The 19,942-nt window shown below is 38.8% G+C and overlaps 1 protein-coding gene and 1 long non-coding RNA gene across 2 annotated transcripts in view; one reads left to right on the top strand and one right to left on the bottom strand.

Annotated features, from left to right (window-relative positions):
- esrrb (estrogen-related receptor beta) overlaps nucleotides 1–2,950 on the bottom strand; it is a 44,251-nt gene extending 41,301 nt beyond the window's left edge. The window contains exon 1 of the mRNA XM_042500874.1: nucleotides 2,885–2,950. Within this exon, the coding sequence (XP_042356808.1) occupies nucleotides 2,885–2,934 (50 nt within the window). The 5' untranslated portion in view covers nucleotides 2,935–2,950. The remainder of the gene's footprint in view (nucleotides 1–2,884) is intronic.
- A 3,895-nt stretch (nucleotides 2,951–6,845) lies between these two features.
- The window catches only part of LOC121954051, a 70,188-nt gene continuing 57,091 nt past the window's right edge, over nucleotides 6,846–19,942 (top strand). Inside the window, exons 1-3 of the long non-coding RNA XR_006106536.1 lie at nucleotides 6,846–6,967; nucleotides 8,011–8,165; nucleotides 15,147–15,215. This is a non-coding gene — a long non-coding RNA (uncharacterized LOC121954051). The remainder of the gene's footprint in view (nucleotides 6,968–8,010; nucleotides 8,166–15,146; nucleotides 15,216–19,942) is intronic.

Raw genomic sequence — 19,942 nt, 5'->3', positions numbered from 1 at the left:
TCTAACCGGCTGCACGCCAGCGGCAATGTAAGACTTCTGAGGAAATACGTATGTTAGAGAATTAAACTTTCAGGAAAAACGTGTCATCAGAATTCTCAGTGAAAACTTGCACGCGCTCACATTTCTAAATATCGCCAGTGTGCAAAGAGACAAGAGGAGCGTGTCTCTATTCTGAAGGCAAAACTCTGTTTCTATCTAATTCCAAGGCAGTGGCAATGCCCTCAGGTCAATCTATAGAGAGTATACCACAGTGATTCCACCACAGTGCTGTGCTAATTACATGGAGCACATACGTCCCACTAATCCTCTCAGCCAAGCATCACGGACACATCCAGCCCACAGTGAGGGGCTGCAAATACCGCTGTACAATTAGCAGAGAAGAGCCACTGCTGAACCAAAATTAACAGCACACTCAGGCCAATGCTGGAGAGATCCCACAAATAACTAACTGTTGGTGGGGAGACAAGTAATCAGGAACATGGTAATTTACTATCAATATTTCTATACGAGTTACTATGACAGATTTTTGGCTAATGAGTTAGAAAAAAATATATGATAACATCCACATTTTACCACAATTTCTACAGACATCTATAGTAAGTCACTGATGTTATTTATACATCAAACACCTGTTCACAGCTAAGCTTTGAAAGAATAAATTCTATTTTTTCCATTATGCATCCTTATTATTCCAATATTAGGAACACGGGACACAAAAATGTTTCTTGTGTGGGGTGTCATTCAATAATAATCAGCAATTTCTTTTATAATATACAAATATCAAATCAGTGCACAGCATCACCAGATATTTCAATATGAAACTGGGGAAAAAAGAAAACAAATTAAACACACACATTAATTGAAATAATGAAACATATTTTGGATGAACAAATTGAAGGAACTTAATGTTTTGCATTTGATTAATTAATTGTAACGTTTGAGAAATTGCTTTTCTGAATTTTGTCAAATAACCTGAAAAGGGACAAAGTCAAATAAAGTCGACTGAGACTAAAAACATTATGAACAAATCATTTCCAGCATATTTCAAATGCTTTCATGTCTAATAATATTTCTCCTTGTTGCAATGAATAGGAATCAGAATGTGCTTGAAAGTGTATTTAGAGGGAAAAATAATTTGAAAATGAAAAAGCTCAGTGTCTCTTTGCACTTAAGGATATATTCAATTTTAAATGTGGTGGTGTCAAGATCTGCTTCAAAACTAAATGTTCATAATAATAGTTTTGCCTTCTAATTTAGGAAATACTTTCAGGGAATACGACAATGAAAAATTTAAATACACTTGAACATATAATATCTGAGGTGTTAAAGAAATACCCAATCTGTTTCTGCTGTTTGTGTAATTTTGTATTAAGGTGTATCAGAGAGAGAGAGAGAGGTGAACTTGTATAATCAATTTTAGAGGAAAAAAGAGGCAATTAATCTAAGCATGTCTAAAATAATATTTTTTTTCTAGAATGACTGTCTGAATTTGCAGTGATTAAAGCCTAAAGTAAAGAATATCTGTACACATGAGTCCAGTAAAGAAACACACACTTACAACATCCAACTGTCTTACTTTACATTAAATATTTTCTGTTTAGTATTTTTACTGCATGCATTGCTTCAATACCTAATGAACTAAAAAACTAAACTCCTTAATTATGATATCATTAAATAATGTTCAGTACAAGAAAAATTCAATTACAAGAACATTCAATTTTGGGAATTAATAAGAATGCACAATACACACTGGAATGATCTGAACATTTTACAAGATGTAAAATAAAATACAATTGTCTAAAAGCACTGAGTTATTAGGGAAATGTTAAAGGTAATTAAAATATCTTTAAACATCTAAATGGTCTTTCACAAATCAAAACCTTTGCATTTTGTCAGTAATATCTAAAAGGTTTTACATTATATAGAATAAGGATTGATGTAAAAAAAAATATGTATAAATTAAAACAAATCTTTATACAAGCTCGGTGTTTAAATCTGTGTTGATATATTAATAAAACTAAATACATTAAAACTGTTTCCAATAAAAAATAAAACAACAAAAAATATTTTTCACAACTTAAGATTTATTTTGTATCAAATGTAAGTTCCTGATGGATTTACGGAGTTAAAGTGTGGCAGGTGCTGTGAGCTCAGACTGTCCCAGCAGCCAGGAGCTGTTGAGACAGCAGCTTGCCTCGTGTGTGCCGCTGGCTGGGACAGACCTGCCGGCTCACTGAGGTTACAGGGTCCTTTCATTTGTCTTTCTCTGGCTACAAATATTACAGTGTGTAATTTATCCTCTCTGATTCCACGGATTCATGTTAATCTCATCTCCTTAAAATATTATTCTCCCCGGGCGGCCTGATCTAGGAACAAAGCCATCAGAGAGCAACCTCCTAACCCAACTGGACAGGTACCCCAAATTCTTTAGAAAAAAAAAAACACACACTTTGCGGAGGGGCGAGCTAAATCAATCAGCCATGCTCTGAATGAAATTTATAAAGACTGGCAAACATGATGTGCTCACACAATAAATCTACACACTGGTGCACACACACATACACAGTTGCACCTGCCCTGTTGCTCTATACTGTCAACCCTACATGATTTAAGAGCCCTTTAAACAATGAACAACAGAAAGTGCATTTTTAAGAGTTTGAGTAGGTGTGAGAGGAATATATGAAGCGAGAAGCCGGGGAAAGTACATCACTGCTAAAAACAAGAAAAAGTTCAGTGCCTAGACTAGTTCAGGAAACAAAACTAGAGCAGGCACTGTTAAAAGAGCAGAAAAAAAAGAATGACTGTGAAGAAAAAAAAACAAACTGCACCACAACAGAGGGGTTAAAAGTGGAAGAGGGAAAAGAAAGAAACAAGGTGCACCTACTGGTTATGATAGCTGAGAGGGTCTGGAAGACAAAGTTCTGAAATGTCCATCAGTCCAGTTTTAGCATTCCAGGAATGAGAGGAAGAGGAAAGAGAAAACAATTGAGACCCGCTTCTTCCCCAAATGATGGCACAGCACCCTCAGAGACAACGCTGCCGAAAGCCCCCTCCAGCACCGCTCCCCCTAGCCTGCACAGGTATGTTGGACTCGCGTGTGTGTGCGTGAGCATGTGTATTGTGTATGTGTGTGTTTATGTATATGGGGTAGAGAGAGAGAGTGTGTCTGAGTGCATGTAAGTGAAAGTGTGTGTATGTCAGAAAGAGAGAGAGAGAGAGGGAGGGAGAGTGAAGGGGGGAGGGACAGATAGACTGAGAGGTAAAGGGGGGTGAGACAGAGAGAAGCGCAGGCAGCAGCAGGATGAGCGCTAAGATGGAGAGAGCATGAGAGCGCGAGCGAGAGGAATGACTCTTTCCATGGTCGGGATAGGGCTCTTTAAGACTCAAGGGCTTGATGAATATGGAACAGCTGCTGTTGGCTGGCTCCGAGGGGCAGGACTTAAAGCGACAGAGGGGCCGGCAGAGCACCAGGGAGGAGGGATCCAAACGCTCGCTCACTCACACACTCCGCTATGCACAAACACACACACACATGGCTCACACACACACTTAGACAAAACAAGCTATCACATGAACAACAGAGATGCACCAGGAGAGCAGTCAAAGTTTCCGTCTCAGCTGAATGAAAAGACTTGTGAAAGTCTGGATACTCCAAACTCACATTGAAACATATGTGAAGATAATAAATGTTTGTATTAGTGAATGCACCTTTAATTTGTGGATTTTTTTAATTTAAAAAAAAAAAAAAGCTTGATTTATTTATTTCTGTTCTTAACTGTAGAACAGAAGAGGCAACATTTATTGTTTTTAATAGTTAAGTTTATAAAAAGAAACATTTTTATTAACATTTTGAAATTTTCATTTTCTGAATTTGCAAATGTTGTTTCTTTATCATATTTGTATGCTTACATTATGGCCATTGCCATGATATCAAACAAAGCCAAAGTAATACAACTTTACACGACAAGAGAGAACTTTGCCAAGCAGCTGACATTTCCAACATAAAAACTTCCTGTAATCCACTCTATGCATTTTTAAGATATCAAAACGAAGCCTGTACTGTTATATAACACATAATAAAGTCAAATCTGACACCAGCCTAAGCCACGCTATAGAAGCTCCAGCAAGCAGTCGAGTGCATCTGCAGCACTTCACTTTCCAAAAGCAATAGCTTTCAAAGCACTAAGGACAGTAAATGTATTTATTGAGCTGTGTCGCTAGCTCCATTTGCGGGTGTTACATGTGAGGTACCATTGTGAACCTTTCACCGCCTGTGAGAGATGATCTCAAGCTATAACTCATATTCTGGAAGCCCATCAGCTTCTAAAGCAGCGGAAAATCCAGCTCTGTCTTCTCTAACCCCAGCTTTAGAACCGCCTGTGTTTCACTGTTGATCAAGCTCAGTAAGAATGCCGAGAATGCAGATACCATTTCACAGACAGTGAGGGTCTCCATGTTACTGTATCCCCACATTATAAGGACGGAGCTTACCATGGCATCTTATTGAAGAAATGAGCAGTCCGACAATGGCCGACACCTGGCCGAGTCAAGCAGGAAGAAACAGCAGCTTTGCCTACTTCTCAGAAACTCACAAGGTGCCTAACAACGTTCTTAACTAAAAATAAGAGTGAGTGAGGAGGAGTCGAGATCTACCACCAGATTCATGAAAAAAGTGTGTGTTAGGTCGCCCTGCTGCTCTCCGGTTTTTCTCTGCTGAACAGGAACAGTGTAACCCTTGGAGAGGAATCCAGTTCCATTCATCGGCTCACGTTTCTATAATCAATGCAAAAACATCACGCAATCCCTATTGATCATCACAGGCCTATTGATGTGCAGCAAGAGTGCCTCCACAGTGGCACAGATCACACAGCATCTGCTCTCTTTTTGTGACAAAAACAAACGACTAAATAAATGAAAATCCAATTAAGATTGATGCCAAATCAAACACCTGTCAGTTTAATTCCTTAAATAGGAGTAAAATCACTATCAAACACAGTTCTCACACTTCATTTCTACACTGCACAAAATACAGTACAAAGAAGAAAATAAAACAAATGTCTGTGCACCGCACAAGGTACAAACATAACACAGAGTATGTGTATATATTTATTAATTTGAATTGCAAGGATTTAAAACCATAATTTTTAGCTTTTTAATCTAGTTGTGGCATTTCAGTCTACCTCATTTGGAAAAATTAGCAAAACTGTTTCAAGAACAACAGTTTAGCTAAAGAAACTATAACAGATAAAACAGTCAGTTTAAGTTAAATCACTGCACAAATCAAAATTATTCTGGAAATAGCTGATCTAGCATGATTTAAATCAAGAGACTTGGTTACTACTCAACAGAGAATCCAAAGAGAGGGTCCTTTCCCATGACAGACTGCAGTATAATCCTGGTATCTACCCTTTGTGCTGTCTTTCCTATTGATAAACGCCTTTACTTGATAAATCACACTTATGCATATTTTCCTTTGGCCTCCCAAGATTTTCGACTGACACCACACAGACTTTTGTCACGCAGTGTGAGCTATGAAAGCTCTGCTGCTTCTGCTATCGTTGCCTCTTATCGGCTGTTATGAAAGAAAATCACGGCATGTGACAGTTGATTTGACAGGAAGGGATCTGATACAAATAATGAATAGAGGGGCACTATGCAAACACTCGATCACACAAGGCATGACAAAGTTAGTGGAGTATGACAACCAGGAGCAGGGCTGAGCTGATTATCTAACATGTTAATTTTTTAAATTCATATTTTATTGATTTCTATGGCATCAGACTTATCTGCATTTATTCACCCTGTGCAGCTCAAGTGTGCATGTGTATCTGTTTACATGTAATGTATGTATTGGTGGTGCGATAAAATAACTGTAAATTAACTTGTCAAAGACAAGACTTTATAAAAAGGCACATTTGCAAACCAAAGTAAGTTTAAGTGGTCAGATCACCTCAAGCTGAATTAGCAAAATGACAGTGCCTTAATTTTTAATACAGCAGAACTTGATTATTATATCAGATAATGTTTTACAGTTTCTACGGTGTGGTATTTAAAGTTGCACGTGCTGAACTTTACAGAGCAAAATGATAATGGTCTGATAATGTTGCTTTAATCAACTTTGTAACTGACATGCCAATTTTATAGGCTACAAAACGCCATTAATGTCTGGTGATGTAAACAAGTTTAGCTTTTAAGCAACCTCACGTCCTTAAAACTGCACTTTTGCAAATAATTAAAAATAACTCTGCACTGATGGTGATTTGCATTTAACAATTTTACCTCTGGAAATAAACAGACAGCTAGGCCTTGTAAAGTCGCCATATTTAACCTTTTCATGCATACAGTAATGGCCAAATCAATAACGTAATTCAGTCACTATTCCCAGAGGAAAAGGTACAGTGTAGCAGGTCCGCGCGCACTGTCTCAATTAGAGCTAAACCGCGTGCACAATGATGTAATTTACAGCAGCTACAGGTGCATCAAAGCTACATTTAAAATAGCATTAACTCTTAAGATTAAAAAGAACCACACAAAACTGCTAAATGTGCCCTCAGTATGCAACAAGAGATAAAGTTAAGTTGATGGATGTATAGTGTGCCTTACTTGGACAAGTCATGTCACATCCCCGGCTGAGCACAGCGCACAGTAGACGTCTCCAGGTTGTAGTGTTGGTGGTGTGGCTCTGTGTGTCTGAGCGCGCCGTTTAACTATCGCGCACCGCAGCCACACTATCAACTCCTCCTCCGGCGCGCGCCCTGTGGCTAAACCGAACACCTCCACCGGCTGCAGGACCCTGATGAGCGCGAGGTCAAATGTGATTCAAGGAACGAGGAAATGTAACGCGTGTTTGTCTCGTGACTTTCGCCTTTTGTTTTGTGATAAGAACTACCGCAGAATTTTGAGCATTTATTCGACCTTTATTCATTTATTTCACGGCTTCGTGAATTTATGTAAGCATCCCAAGCCGGTAAGGAAACTCACTCAACATAATTTTAAGCAGCTTTAGTGCCTCGTTGTGACTGCACAGCTGTTTGACGTTCATGTCAGAGGCTCCAGTTTGGTTTTTTGAGCCTCTCAATAACCTCCGAAGTGTGGTGGGTGCATTTTCACCCGAGGAAACGGCAGGTGACAGAGAAAAGGTGCAACGCCACGGTAGTCGTTTGGTTTCCACTATTGATGAATAAATAACGGGATAATAGCAGGCGTCTGTTGCAGAGATCAAAGTGTCTGTAGCCTATCACATAACCCAGGTGTTTACAAATCTCACACACCCATGTTTTTTGTAGGGTTTATGTAAATATATGTTGTTTTTTATATGTATTTTTGTGTAGGTGAGACATAATGCAGGTGTGATACAGTGGGTGAGTAATGTGGGACAATGAGTAAAGTGGGGCAGTTAAAAAGTATAATTTTTATTTTAACGTGTACATACTTCAATTGTTAAGAGACTATACTAAGGTCATACGCAAGTGTATGATTAAATTTTTTTTTAGGTTTTTCTGGCTATGACATGACTTCCAGAGGCAAGGCGCACCATATTCAACAACCTTGCATTGCATTCTGCAGCAAGGTTGCATTGAGTTGATTAATGATAGATTATAGGAAAAAAATATATAAAATATTTTTAAATAAGAGCTTTTAAGCTGTTTAGAATAATATCATATGAAAGACTAAGACATTTGGATCATAATTAAAAATAATGCAGACGTTAAATTATCATAAAGTGTCCCACTTCACCAGTATTCACCTTACTAGTGGAATTAAACTTACTACTAGGCCCATAGTACCCCTGTGCATGAGCCCTGGTAGTCCTCTGGCCCTATTTTTGGGATCCCCCGTCAGTCTTATGGCAAAACATCCCATACTTCAGAAACATGAAACAACAGAAACAAGCATTTTCCAAGCAGTACACTTGACCCTTCAACTCCAGGAGCCTTTTTAATTTAAGAAATGTGATGAAAAGATTTGAAATTGTTTTTGTAATTTTTGTTGTATCCTGTCTTCTGAAAGGTTTTTCCTCCACACGTTTCACATTCTCCATCATTGACTGACTGCCTCAGCTGTGGACCAGAGCATGAAGCCAGCTGACAGCAGTAACCGACTCTATCATCTCCACTAGAGGGAGGGCTATCTCACAACAACGCCACCAAGGAGCTGCAGCAGAGGTACCTTTATTTATTTATTTCTCCCGGGGTGATAGTGTAATTCATAAACTGAATAAATGACAGTCAGGACAGTGCCAACAACCAGGAGCACAATGGAGACTCTGCTGCATTTACTTGTGAGCACAAAACCTATCCATTACAAACGTGTAATTATTGTCCTTAATAGATTAATTCATGCTGAAAGATAGAAATGGGTTCCAGGCTATTGATGTAATCATTTCACTGAGGAAATTAAGTGACATTAAAAGAATGATATTGTCACCGTGAAAGTATCATTGATTCTTTTCGAATGCAATTAACTGTATTTGAAAATGGGACCTGCACATTGAGCTGCGCAAGGAGCACTGAGGATCACTTCATTTGTGAGAGATATAAAGACCAAATTATCCCATCAAAGAGAAAATCTATAAATGTAATGGCACAGCGCTTCAGCACTAAGGAATGACAACAGCGGTCCTGTTCAGTTCCCTCTGTTAGGCATATTAACTACCAGCGAGTGGCTCTCAACAACCCACAGAAAGACTATCCACACTGTGAAGAATATCACTAAATTTATGAATTCACATGTGATTTTTCTTTTATTGGCTAACATAAACAATCCTCTTTTAAAAGTAGGAGCCATGAGATGGATGGCTGTAATATGTAATGTCACTGAGCTGTTGCCAGCAGCTTTCATTGCTAATAAATAGAAGAGCGATTTTATGAAGTTGTAGAATCTTTATTTTAGTTTCAGCACTTAAGCCTTTTGCTTAATGTAGTTTAAAGCAGAGCTGAAATGCTTGCGCTGTCAGTTGATTTGTTGATCAACTGAGAAACTTCATTAATAAGCGATTCAACATTAACCAAAAAGGACACCTCGTTTCAGACACCTTAGTGTGACAGTTGGTGGCCTTTCTTTACATTATATTACTCTAAACCTGGGGTTTGGACCATTAGTTGGGCAAAATAAGATATTGAAAGATGTCATTTTGGATGTCGGGAAATTGTGAACATTTTTTCACTATTTTCAAAACACTGACTGATTAATCAAGAAAATAAGTGGCTAATTAATTGATATTAAAATTCATTGTTAGTTGCAGCCCTACCTCAAACAAATCTGCATCAGTGCTGGTTTACGAACAGTAAAGGTGCACTTATGTGTTGTGGACATATTCCTGACATTTAATAAACCAAACAACTAGGGCTCGCAATATATCAATATTATATTGATATCATTTGATACTAGATATTGTCTCAGATTTTGGGTATCCTAAAATTGTTGGGGTTGTCTTATCCCTGTTTTATCCACATTACTGATGATTATTTAACAAAAATCAACAATGAAGATAATTAGTAGTAGCCCTTCTTGTCTCTGCCAGTGCAGCAACGAAAATTTCATCATACACTTAAGTATTGTTATCAACTGATGATCCACACACATTATTAAAACTCCCAGCAATTTGAACTGTGTAACATTTCAATCTAGCAGAGGCGTTGATGCAGATCTCTTAACAAAACATTGCAAAATAAAATTCTTGGGAGCTTTTAACACAGTGTGCAGATCTCTTGTCTGGTTCTTGCCTTAGATTGATTTTTTTTTTTTTGATCCAGCAGCTGTAGAAGTTTTTGGGGTGTACAAACATCCGACGGGGCTTGTTTTGACTGATTATCCCCATCAAATGTATTTTCAAGGGGTTTTCTTGTGGTTTTTTGAACATCACAATCAAATAAATTATGATAATGGAGAACGTCATTCCAGCCGATAAGAGTAAATTTGTCTTGCGTTCTCTCCTGCCTGCTACTGTACTTTAGTGGTTAAACTGAAATGCACTGAGATGGCACTTTTAACCCTTTGAATCCTGAGCAAATTGGCCTGATGTTTTGCAAAAACACCAGGAGGAGCAATGAGCAACTTTAGAAGACATTACCTTAAAATGAGCAAGAAATTAGCAAAACAAATTACAATAAATTTACCTGAAAATAAGCAAAAATAGAAGAGTAAACAAGAAAAACAAGAAAATTACCTGTGAAAAAAGGAGTACTGAAAAATGGGGAAAAATGTATACATGTTTTGTGTTAATTTTTGTTTTTGTGGAACATACTTTTAGATATATAATTATAATAAATAACTATTTTCTTTTAGTTTGCCCCTTTTTTCCTAAACTAACAATCTGTCACCCTTTACCAATTTCTTGCAATGTGGGGGGCATTTCTTGCTCAGTTACTCAATGACAGGCATCTGAACCCAGCACAAGAAAACTAATGTCAATCCAGGTTTCAAAGGGTTAATTGAGAACACACAGGTTCATATTTTTGTTTGTTGCTTTCATCTTTAGTGTCTTTAGTATCTTTAATATCACCATTAGCATAGGGGTATACAGGCATCGTATATTTTTGCTATACCAGTTTTGCATGTTGTTTTGTTGACTTTCCATAGTTCTGTGGTGAGTTTTGATGGATTCAGACAAAAGCATGCTCGAGTGGCGGTCACTGGTCCACACAGCTCCCTAACCCAATTACAGTGTTGGTAATCCAGTGAAGAGAAATTCAGTGAAGAGGCAGAGGCAGGCAGAAAGAGAAAAACATGTAACATATCTGCTCCTGATATGATGTCCAAGCATCAGATGAATCAGGCATCAATCTCCAGCCCTGGTCAAAAATGCTGCATAATTCAAACCCAAACATTTTTCTTTGCTTGATTTAAACCAAATCAGAGGGTCCAAAGCCTCTCTCCCTCCACCTGCTGTCAGCCACCCTCCATCCAACCCTCGCCTAAATTTCATTTAGGAGACATCTCTCTCCCTTTCCCCCTCTCTCTCATGCTCTCTACATCGCTGTCTCTTCTCTCTCTTTGAATTCAGTGCGCTGTGGCCCTTAGATTCACTTGCTTAACAAATATGGACAGGGGGCCTAAGTGGTTTTTGAAATCTTCGAATGGACTTTGGAGTGCCTGTGCTGTGCTGGGTGACAACAGTCTCTCTGTCTCTCTCTCTCTCTTCCCCTCTAACCCATATGTGTGTCTGGTTGTCTGTCTGTTTATGTTTATGTCTGCATGTGTGTGTGTGTGTGTGTGTGTGTGTGTGTGCACGTCTATGGCTTTCCCATGCTCTCCCAGACTCCCTGGCTGGGAGATGGCAGCGCTGGGTGGAGCGGCAGTCTGGAAATGAGATAAGGATGTCTGATTCATAGGATCTGACAGGAAATCTATACTCTGCAATGTTTATAATCCAGCCATTACTACACAGCCAAATGAAAGAACAATAATCCAATCATTTACTCCATATTTACCTGAGGCAGATTCTCGGCTTTAGAGGCAAAGTGCATTGCGCAGTGACGGAGGCTGTAAAGCGGCTGATATGGGCGAGGGCGCGGAGGGCGCTGGAGGCAGTTTCTAGCTCAGAGAGAGGAGGACATCGAGGAGTGCATGGATGGACTGCCCTCATGGATGGTTTACTGAAAGGGCCTACCGGGCACGGGCCCAGGGCCGCTTTGGCCCACACCTTGAAAAGGGGCAAAACCATCAAAGAGAGGCACAAAACAACCGAAAAAAACCACAAAATGATATAAAGAGACACAAAATTACAACAAAGAAAAACAGTAAAATCACTAAACAAGGGGCAAAACAAACACAAACAGACACAACATCACTTCAAGACACACAAATTGACCAAAAAGAAAACAAAAAATTACTTCAAAGAGACACAAAATGACAAAGGAGACACAAAATTACCTTAAACACAAAATTACGTCAAAGAGACACAAAATGACTACAAAAGGGGCAAAACATTTAGGTGGGAGACAACATTATCTCCTAGTGTCTGAAAAAAACCATAAGCAGGGGCAAAACCACCAAAAAGAGACACAAAAAGACCAAAAAAGACAAAATGACTATGAAGAGACCCAAAAGGACAACAAAGAAATCCAAAAGAACAGCAGTGAGACTCAAAATAATTACAAAGGGGCGGAACAAACACAGAGAGATACAAAATTACCACAAACACACACAAAACTACCAAAAGAAGACACAAAATAACTAACAGAAGAAAACAAAAAATTACTTTTAGGAGAAAAAAAATACAACTAAAAATGGGGCAAAATAACCCAAGAAAAAAAACACAAAATTATTTCAGAGAGCCACAACATGACTATAAAAAGGGGCAAAACAACCAAAAGAGGGGCAAAACAACCAAAAGGACACAAAATTACCCCAAAGTGACACAAAATAACTAGAAGCCCCCTTCACGTTTCCAAATAAGATAAACCTCCCCCCCCCCAAAAAAAAAAGATAATGTATGATAAATAATATGATAATGAATAGACACAAATTGACTACAACAAAAAAAGACGCAAAATCATCTTAAAGTCTGCGTGTGTACTTTCAGTCCTGTGTAGGACAGGTGGTGATGCCTTTTACATGTCTGTGCCCAGGGGCCAGTTGTTTTATAATCCACCCATGACTGTCCTCAGGGGACATGTGTGTTTACAGGAGACAGGATGCTTCACCTGTGTGCACCTGGCAGGGTTAAGGCTTACTCATTACTCATCATTAAGACCCCACTGAGTAACTTACAAAAAAGGGAGAATCTAGAGTTTGTGAAATGTGAGGTTAAAGGTTACAGAGATGAGCTCCATTATGAGTGAAAAAAAGAAATTCTGAGCGCACAAGCAGAAGACTTCTACTGTTACAAAGCACTTTAAAGGAGAGGTGTAATTTGGCTCCCTCACACTGATCCTGTGTCATCTATAACAGAGAAGTCCATAGAGGTACCGTCTCTACATAAGCATAGAGGAATTCTCTGGTGGGGGTTGACTTATCATAGAGTCTTTCATGGACAGTATGAGCTGCTCTCCATTGTGTACGAGGGGGGAGGTTTATCTTATTTGGAAAAGTGAAGGGGGCCTGCCCTTATCTGTCAATAAACAGTAATTAGATTTTGTGGCCGATAGCGTCGATTGGTTTCTAATCTAGCTGTCGCCCTAGACGTGTGTAATTAAAATCCTGATTGATAAAGGGGCACAAGCCCGCCCACGCCACCACTTTACCAGACCCTACCCCCGACCCCTTCAAAACACAAACAAGACAGAGATATGAAAGAAGGCCTGGGGAGAAAACTGCACTACTTATTGATCAGCTGTATCTGCCTTCCTATCAGTGCCCTTTTCCCACAATGGAGGGGCTAGTACAAAGGTTTCCAACGTAACACTTCATAGCTAATCTTCATTCGGCAGATTTTATCCTCCCTGAAAAATAAAAACAAAACAATCAACATTTTACACAGGAAATTTTTTTACCTGCACCCACACACACACACACACACACACAAATATTTGCATGCATTCATGTGAAATTCCCTCTCAATAATAGAAAATGAAAACATGCTTACCACTAATGAGGGAAAGCTTGCTATGATTGTAATGCAATCAAGGAAAAACACCCCGTAGGCGATACAGAGATGAAAAAAGGCATGCATTTTATCTGTTTAACTAATGGACCTGTGAACACAAGGTCCAGACAAACACATATACATGCACGCAAGCACACACACACGCACACACACACACACACACACACACACAGACAGGTGAATGTCAAATGTGCATCACGCATTAGACAAACAAGGCAGTACCTTCAAGTCAGAGGACTCCCACAGAGAGTAGCCGTGCTGAAAGATGTTCAAAAACACTGCCTCCAGACTTCACTCTCATCAGGGTCCATGCAGACAGACGAGCCAGGAAGAAAAGGTTACGTGCTGTTTAAGTTCTGGAGAAAAAGGGACAATGAAGAAAGTGAAATGGTGAGAGTGGGACAGAGAAAACACGTCAGGCAAAGAGACATCAAGCAAAGTAAGCTTGTGTGTTTAGCTGCTCCTGCTGGTGAATATCTCACCATGACCCAAACTTCATGACGGTGTGAGAGGCCGATAATCTGTTTTTTTTATAGAGTCAGATTTGGTTGTCTACAGGATTTTTTAAGCTGTGTAAACTGGGAGAGAGTGCCGACTGCAGGCCAGTGACCTTTCCTGTCTGACACTGGTCACCTGCTGTCACGTGCGAGGGCTGACCCACAGCAGTGAATGATGGATACATACTCTGCTTCACCCCCTTTGTGACACATATGCACTGGCAAATACACATTAAATGCACACACACACACACACGCATACACACACACACACACAACCGCCTCTCACTCAACGCCGTGCTCCTAACACATCAAGAACATAATAAATCACAAATTAGAAGTGTGTGTATTTAGACGGGGGTGAACTTTCTTGAAAGCACTGGTCCAGTGCTTAATTTGATTCTTAATGGAAGGCAAAATTTCCAAAGGAAAACTTTCATTGGGCACAAAATGACTTTCCTTAGGTTTCACTTTCTTACACTGTGAGAGAGATTGAGATTGATACATGCTGGCAGTGCAGTGCCAGCCCATGCATGGTGTACCTTATTTAACCGATTTTTGTAATTTCCTGACTAAACAGTGATTAATAAATGATTACCTAAACAAATGGGACATAAATGGAAATAAATATTGCTAACAAAGTTTATTTAACATTTTAAAGCTGCTTGAATTTGTTTTTAACTGGTTAAGAAACAGTTTGAATGTAATAGTGAATGCTCTATATTACCTTCACTAGCAAACAAGGCCATCAACAAGAGGATTGGCTATTTCCTTAAGTCTTCTTGATGCATGTCTCCGGATCTGAACCCTCTCAAAATTAGACAAAACAATGCATGGCACTACAGACCAGAAGAGCCTGTTTTTATATTTTCACAGGCAAAGTTTTGCAGTGAATCGTTCATTAGTCAGTTAAAAAAAGCCAGGGGGAGATTTTTCTTTACATCAATGTATTTTTAATTATATTTTTTTGTTTTGGCAGAGCCAGGATCAGCAAAGAGAAAAAGAAATAAACAACCAAGGAACAACAAAAAAAAACCCCAAAAAAGACAGTGATGGAGCGAGTGCAAAAACACAAGTTAACTTGGTCTGTCATTCAACAGATGGAGAGAATTGCTGCATGTTAAAAGGTTCAAAACCGATGCTGAACTGGACTGCTTCCTCCTACACAGGTATGTAATATGTCTATTTTATCTGTATTATTATGCCACATACTCCATAGTATAGCCTGTCGAAAAAACGACCTAAAACGCCATACTATAGTATGGCGAAAAATGTAAAATATGACATGTCCACACGAGACAAGGCATAGCATAGAATGTTGCAAAACTGGCCAAAAACACCATATTATAGCATGTCGAAAAAACGACCGAACACACCATACGGCGAAAAACGTCAAAATATTGTATATATTGTATATATAGATATACTGTAAGATGTGATTTTACATCAGTATATGAACATACGTTGGTTGCTTAAACAAAGTTTACCATAGTTTACCATAGTCATTTTTCAGTTATTAATCTTACATAGCTACAAATAGACATGTTACCTCATCACTATTAAAGCTGCAAGGAGAAAAAAAGTATCAAAAACAAGTTGCGTCTTTCTGTCACTTGCCTCCAAAACAAATGTACAGGCCAGCAGATTTGTCAAAATCAACACACAATGACAGTTTGTTGTTGTCAGTTTAGCCAAAGGTCTGATACATTATGCCATTACCGTATTAGTTGTTCTACTTAAGTTGGATATCTGAGTTATTTGGATTTGTTAGACATTTTAATGTTCTAAATTCAACCTTGGACTGTAAAAAAAAATAACGAATGTAGCTATTGTGACGTCACCGTCCATGGTTTGTGAGCTGTAGTTTTGAAACCGTGAGTTGGGCATTTTGCCCATTGTCATTTGGATTTTTTGGAGTCAGAAGTGACCATATTTAAATGAGATGGTGGAGCTGTGGAGGAGTTAGGGGAGGCTCTGACTCCTAGACTATATCAGTGCCTTGCAGACTCACTCAAGCGGCTCCACCCTTAAATGTGTAACTTTAAGCCTTGATAAAATATAAGAAAGTGAGTTATATAAAAAATCACTGTCAATACAGTTGTCATGAATGTTAAAATTAGTTTTGGGGCCAGCCTCAAATGGCTATGCAGGGAACTGCAGTTTTTGGCACGTCATTATTGGCTTCATTTTTAAGCCCCGGATTCTGCTGCTTGATTTCAACATGGGTTACATGTCTGTGTTGCATAAAACTGATTTTCCATTTGAGCCTAACTCATACAACAAAGACAAAACACAGAAGCATTTTATAATAAAAGTCTTAGAACATATACTTGGTACACACTGAGCTGTGGTGCTTACAGCAAACTTGTATAATTGTGTATATAAATATCTCACCCTTACCTTTCCATCCAAGTTATTTGTTAAAATACTGCAGGGGGTTAAAAGTAACAGCACAATATTATGTCCTAAAGGTCTTTTGCTTTGTATTTTACTGCCAAAGAGAAAAAGATTACTTTTATGTATAGGCAGTAGGCACCTTAAATGCAAGCCAATATAACAAAAATTTAAGGTCTTGCTTTTTAAAATTGTATTGTAAAACTCCCATAATGTTTAATCCATACCTCTCTGACACAGTCTCAGAAGTGAATAAACATTATAAGCTCTGGAGGGATGCATGATATTGGATTTTCGCTGACCTCTAATATGGCGTCATTTTCATTTAATTCATTTTGGCCGATTAGCGATGCCTACTGATATATGCACATATATTTTTCCTCCTAATTGCAGAAAACATTAAGTCTCTCCTACTACTTCTTTAACTTAGGTAACATGTAAAATATGCCATATTCATTCTCATGCAACTACTTAAAAAAAAAAAAGAATTTCATTCAACTTGAACAGGCTTGGATGATGCTCTTGTTAAGACTAACCCTAACCCAAAACCAGGGAAAAACTGACCTGTCTCAACTAATTAAAGTTGCATAATAAAATGTCATCTTATAGCCTGTCATATGCCAATTTTCATTTTAAAGCCATTTTCTGCCAATAAATCATGCATCTCTAAATAAACTATAAACTGAAGGGTTATTGGATTGAATTATATGCTGTCCTCTGTGTGCTGTGGTTATTTTGTCCCCCTGTATGCTATCTCAGACGAAGTTTTAACATACATTTAAGAAAATTATCTATTATGATATTAATTATATAAAAATGTAAAATATATTTGTTACGATCATAATATTCCATCACCAATTTCAAGTCTTTTATTTTAATGTTTTAACCTAGAAAGAAAGCTCCTGGATATAAAAAACCTTGTCTTGCGTGAATAAATGTGATTGGAGATCATATTCTTCTTAAGAATGTCTCCTCTCCTGATAATAAGACCAGCTCCCCCTGTGGTGCCACAACAGTGGAGTGACCTTGTCACCAGGGTGCCATGTGTCACAGTGGGGGGACCCAGAGGGAGAGGGTGGGGTGAACAGATCATCTCCCTGCATGCCTGGTACCCGTGCCCTACCCTTCCTGCTCCCACCACAGGCCCAGCACCGGAGAGGCCGGTGCAGGGAGAGGAGCAGCTCCAGGCTCTGGAGAACATGACTCCAATTAAGCTGTGGAAGCCCCGCTCACGCTCCACTGCCTCAGCCCAGTTGTCCTGCGCAGGAAGACACACAGTAAAACCAGGGAATGAACTCTGTCAGCGTAGTCAAAATAGTCACTGAGAGATTCTGCTTTACAAACTATTTGCACCAGATAAAGACTGATCTGGTCCATTAAGAGATGGCAGAACAAAACTGAGCATAAAATTATGATCGCTTCAGTTTTGATAACATGCCTAATGGTATAAATTTAAACCTATGACCGCAAGGAAAAAGCAACAACAATGACAGCTTATTTCCTGTTTTGAGAGCCCTGGAGAAAAAATGTGGCGAGTTAAGCACACAGTAATGGATGAGAGCGATTGAGAGGCCTCGTTTTCCCCTGTGATTAAAAATGTATGTTGCCACACGCAGCCTTTGGTGTGGAACTCTCCTGGAAAAGGAGCTGGTTAATATTCAAGCCCATGTCTGGCTAATGTCTTAAAGTGATAAATAGGAGGGGGTTGCTGCCGTTTGATTGTTCTTCACAGGCAGTCTGGGAGCAGCAGCACAGGGGGATTTAAGGTGGAGGAATCCTCTCAAAGCTCCTCATTCATTCACTCTCAGACGCCCCATCATTAATTGGGCCTGTCGACATGACTCCTCTGTACCCAGGGCCACTGGCAGCTACCATGGTGGATGAGCTTTTTAAGACAGTTCAAAAGAGTCCTTGCCTCATGAAAGGCATTCAAATTACATGAAATTGCATTCATGTCAAGCCTTGCAGGCATATTCATACAGTACACTGGCATAATGTCTTGTTTCGTGCCCTGCATATCTGTGTGACTATATAATCGTCCTCTTGGGAGCAAATCGCACTATAAAGAGTATATTTTAGAAACCATTAATACATAATGTTTCATTTTTCAAACAACTGTAACTTATATACAGTAAATACAGCACTGTGTGGTGTCAAGGAAGTGCAATGCAGCGTGTTATAATGTAAATATAGCAATCTTTTCCAATTAAAATTAGCAGCACAATATACCCAAGAGTCACTGACATTACAGGAGATGATATGTGGGTGGAAGCACTCAAATGCGCAGATGTATCTCCACTGTGGACAAAAAAACACTTCTGATCAAATATATAAATGGCTCTTTCACATAGGCTTTGTAACTGTAATGCATAATAGAAGATCTAAATGTGTAGCTGAATTCCAGCACAATATGTGTGTCCCTTTGGCACAGTTTCCACTTTGACAGTTATCTCCCCGCTCTGTGTAAGTATAGCTATGCAGGACAAGGTGAGTCCAGCCTTCAAAACTTTGTGATTTTCTACGGATGTCGAGTTGGAAGGTGATAGCAGAAGGTGGCCAGATTTGGTGCATGATGTCAACCATGTGATACTTTAGTATTTATAACCATTAGGGGCTGTATATATATGTCATGAGGTACGGCTGGCTCTTTTTCAGGGTGGCCATTGGCCTACTTCACTTTCATCCATGTCAGACTGTTTCTTTCACACTGCGGCCAATAACCCCTACCTCAGGAGAGGCATTTTAACTTGTACTTTAAGGGAACCCTAGCGGCTGTCGGTGATCTTCATTAGTTATTACACTTATTTGACCCATTGAAACCTGAGTAAATTGGCTTTTTTTGTTTAAACATGGGAAAAAGGCACTGAGAAAGTTGAGAAGGAATGACCCAAAATTAGCAAAATTACCTGAAAAAGTAAACAACAACAACAAACAAGGAAATGGCTGAAAAAAGTTCTTAAAAATAATAATTATGTAGAATAATTTTAATATATAATTATGATACGTCTAAGTATTTGGACATTTTTCACTAGCTTTAAAAAAAAAAAATCAAATCCACTAATTTCCTGCAATTTGCTTAACATTTCTTGCCAAGTTGTTCAATGCCTTTTTTTCCCCACGTTTTCCAAAGAAAACAAACCAGTTTGTTCATTGTTCAAAGTTTAAATACTTGTGAAGGCATCAACACAAGAAAAGTGATATCAATCCAGGTTTCAAAGGATTAAAAATGTTTCGGCTTTACAGGCAAGGATGAGTGCACAGTTGGGTCCTTGGGTTGTAGTTGTTAAAATATATCTAATACAGAGACTCAGCTACTAAAGGGAGACATTGGTTCCTGACCTGACTTTGTACAATGAACTGTCTAATGGGGGGACGCAGGGGACTTTCCCCTCAATATGTAGAACACGTGCATTTGTAAAAACAAAAAGTAAAAAAGTAATACAGGCCTTTTGTTTTGACCAAATTAAAGATATTTACACAAAATGGTGCATTAAAACTCACC

The sequence above is a fragment of the Plectropomus leopardus genome, chromosome 14 (genome assembly GCF_008729295.1).
Source record: "Plectropomus leopardus isolate mb chromosome 14, YSFRI_Pleo_2.0, whole genome shotgun sequence".
Taxonomy (NCBI): Eukaryota; Metazoa; Chordata; class Actinopteri; order Perciformes; family Serranidae; genus Plectropomus; species Plectropomus leopardus.
This window is presented reverse-complemented; position numbering and strand designations above follow the sequence as displayed.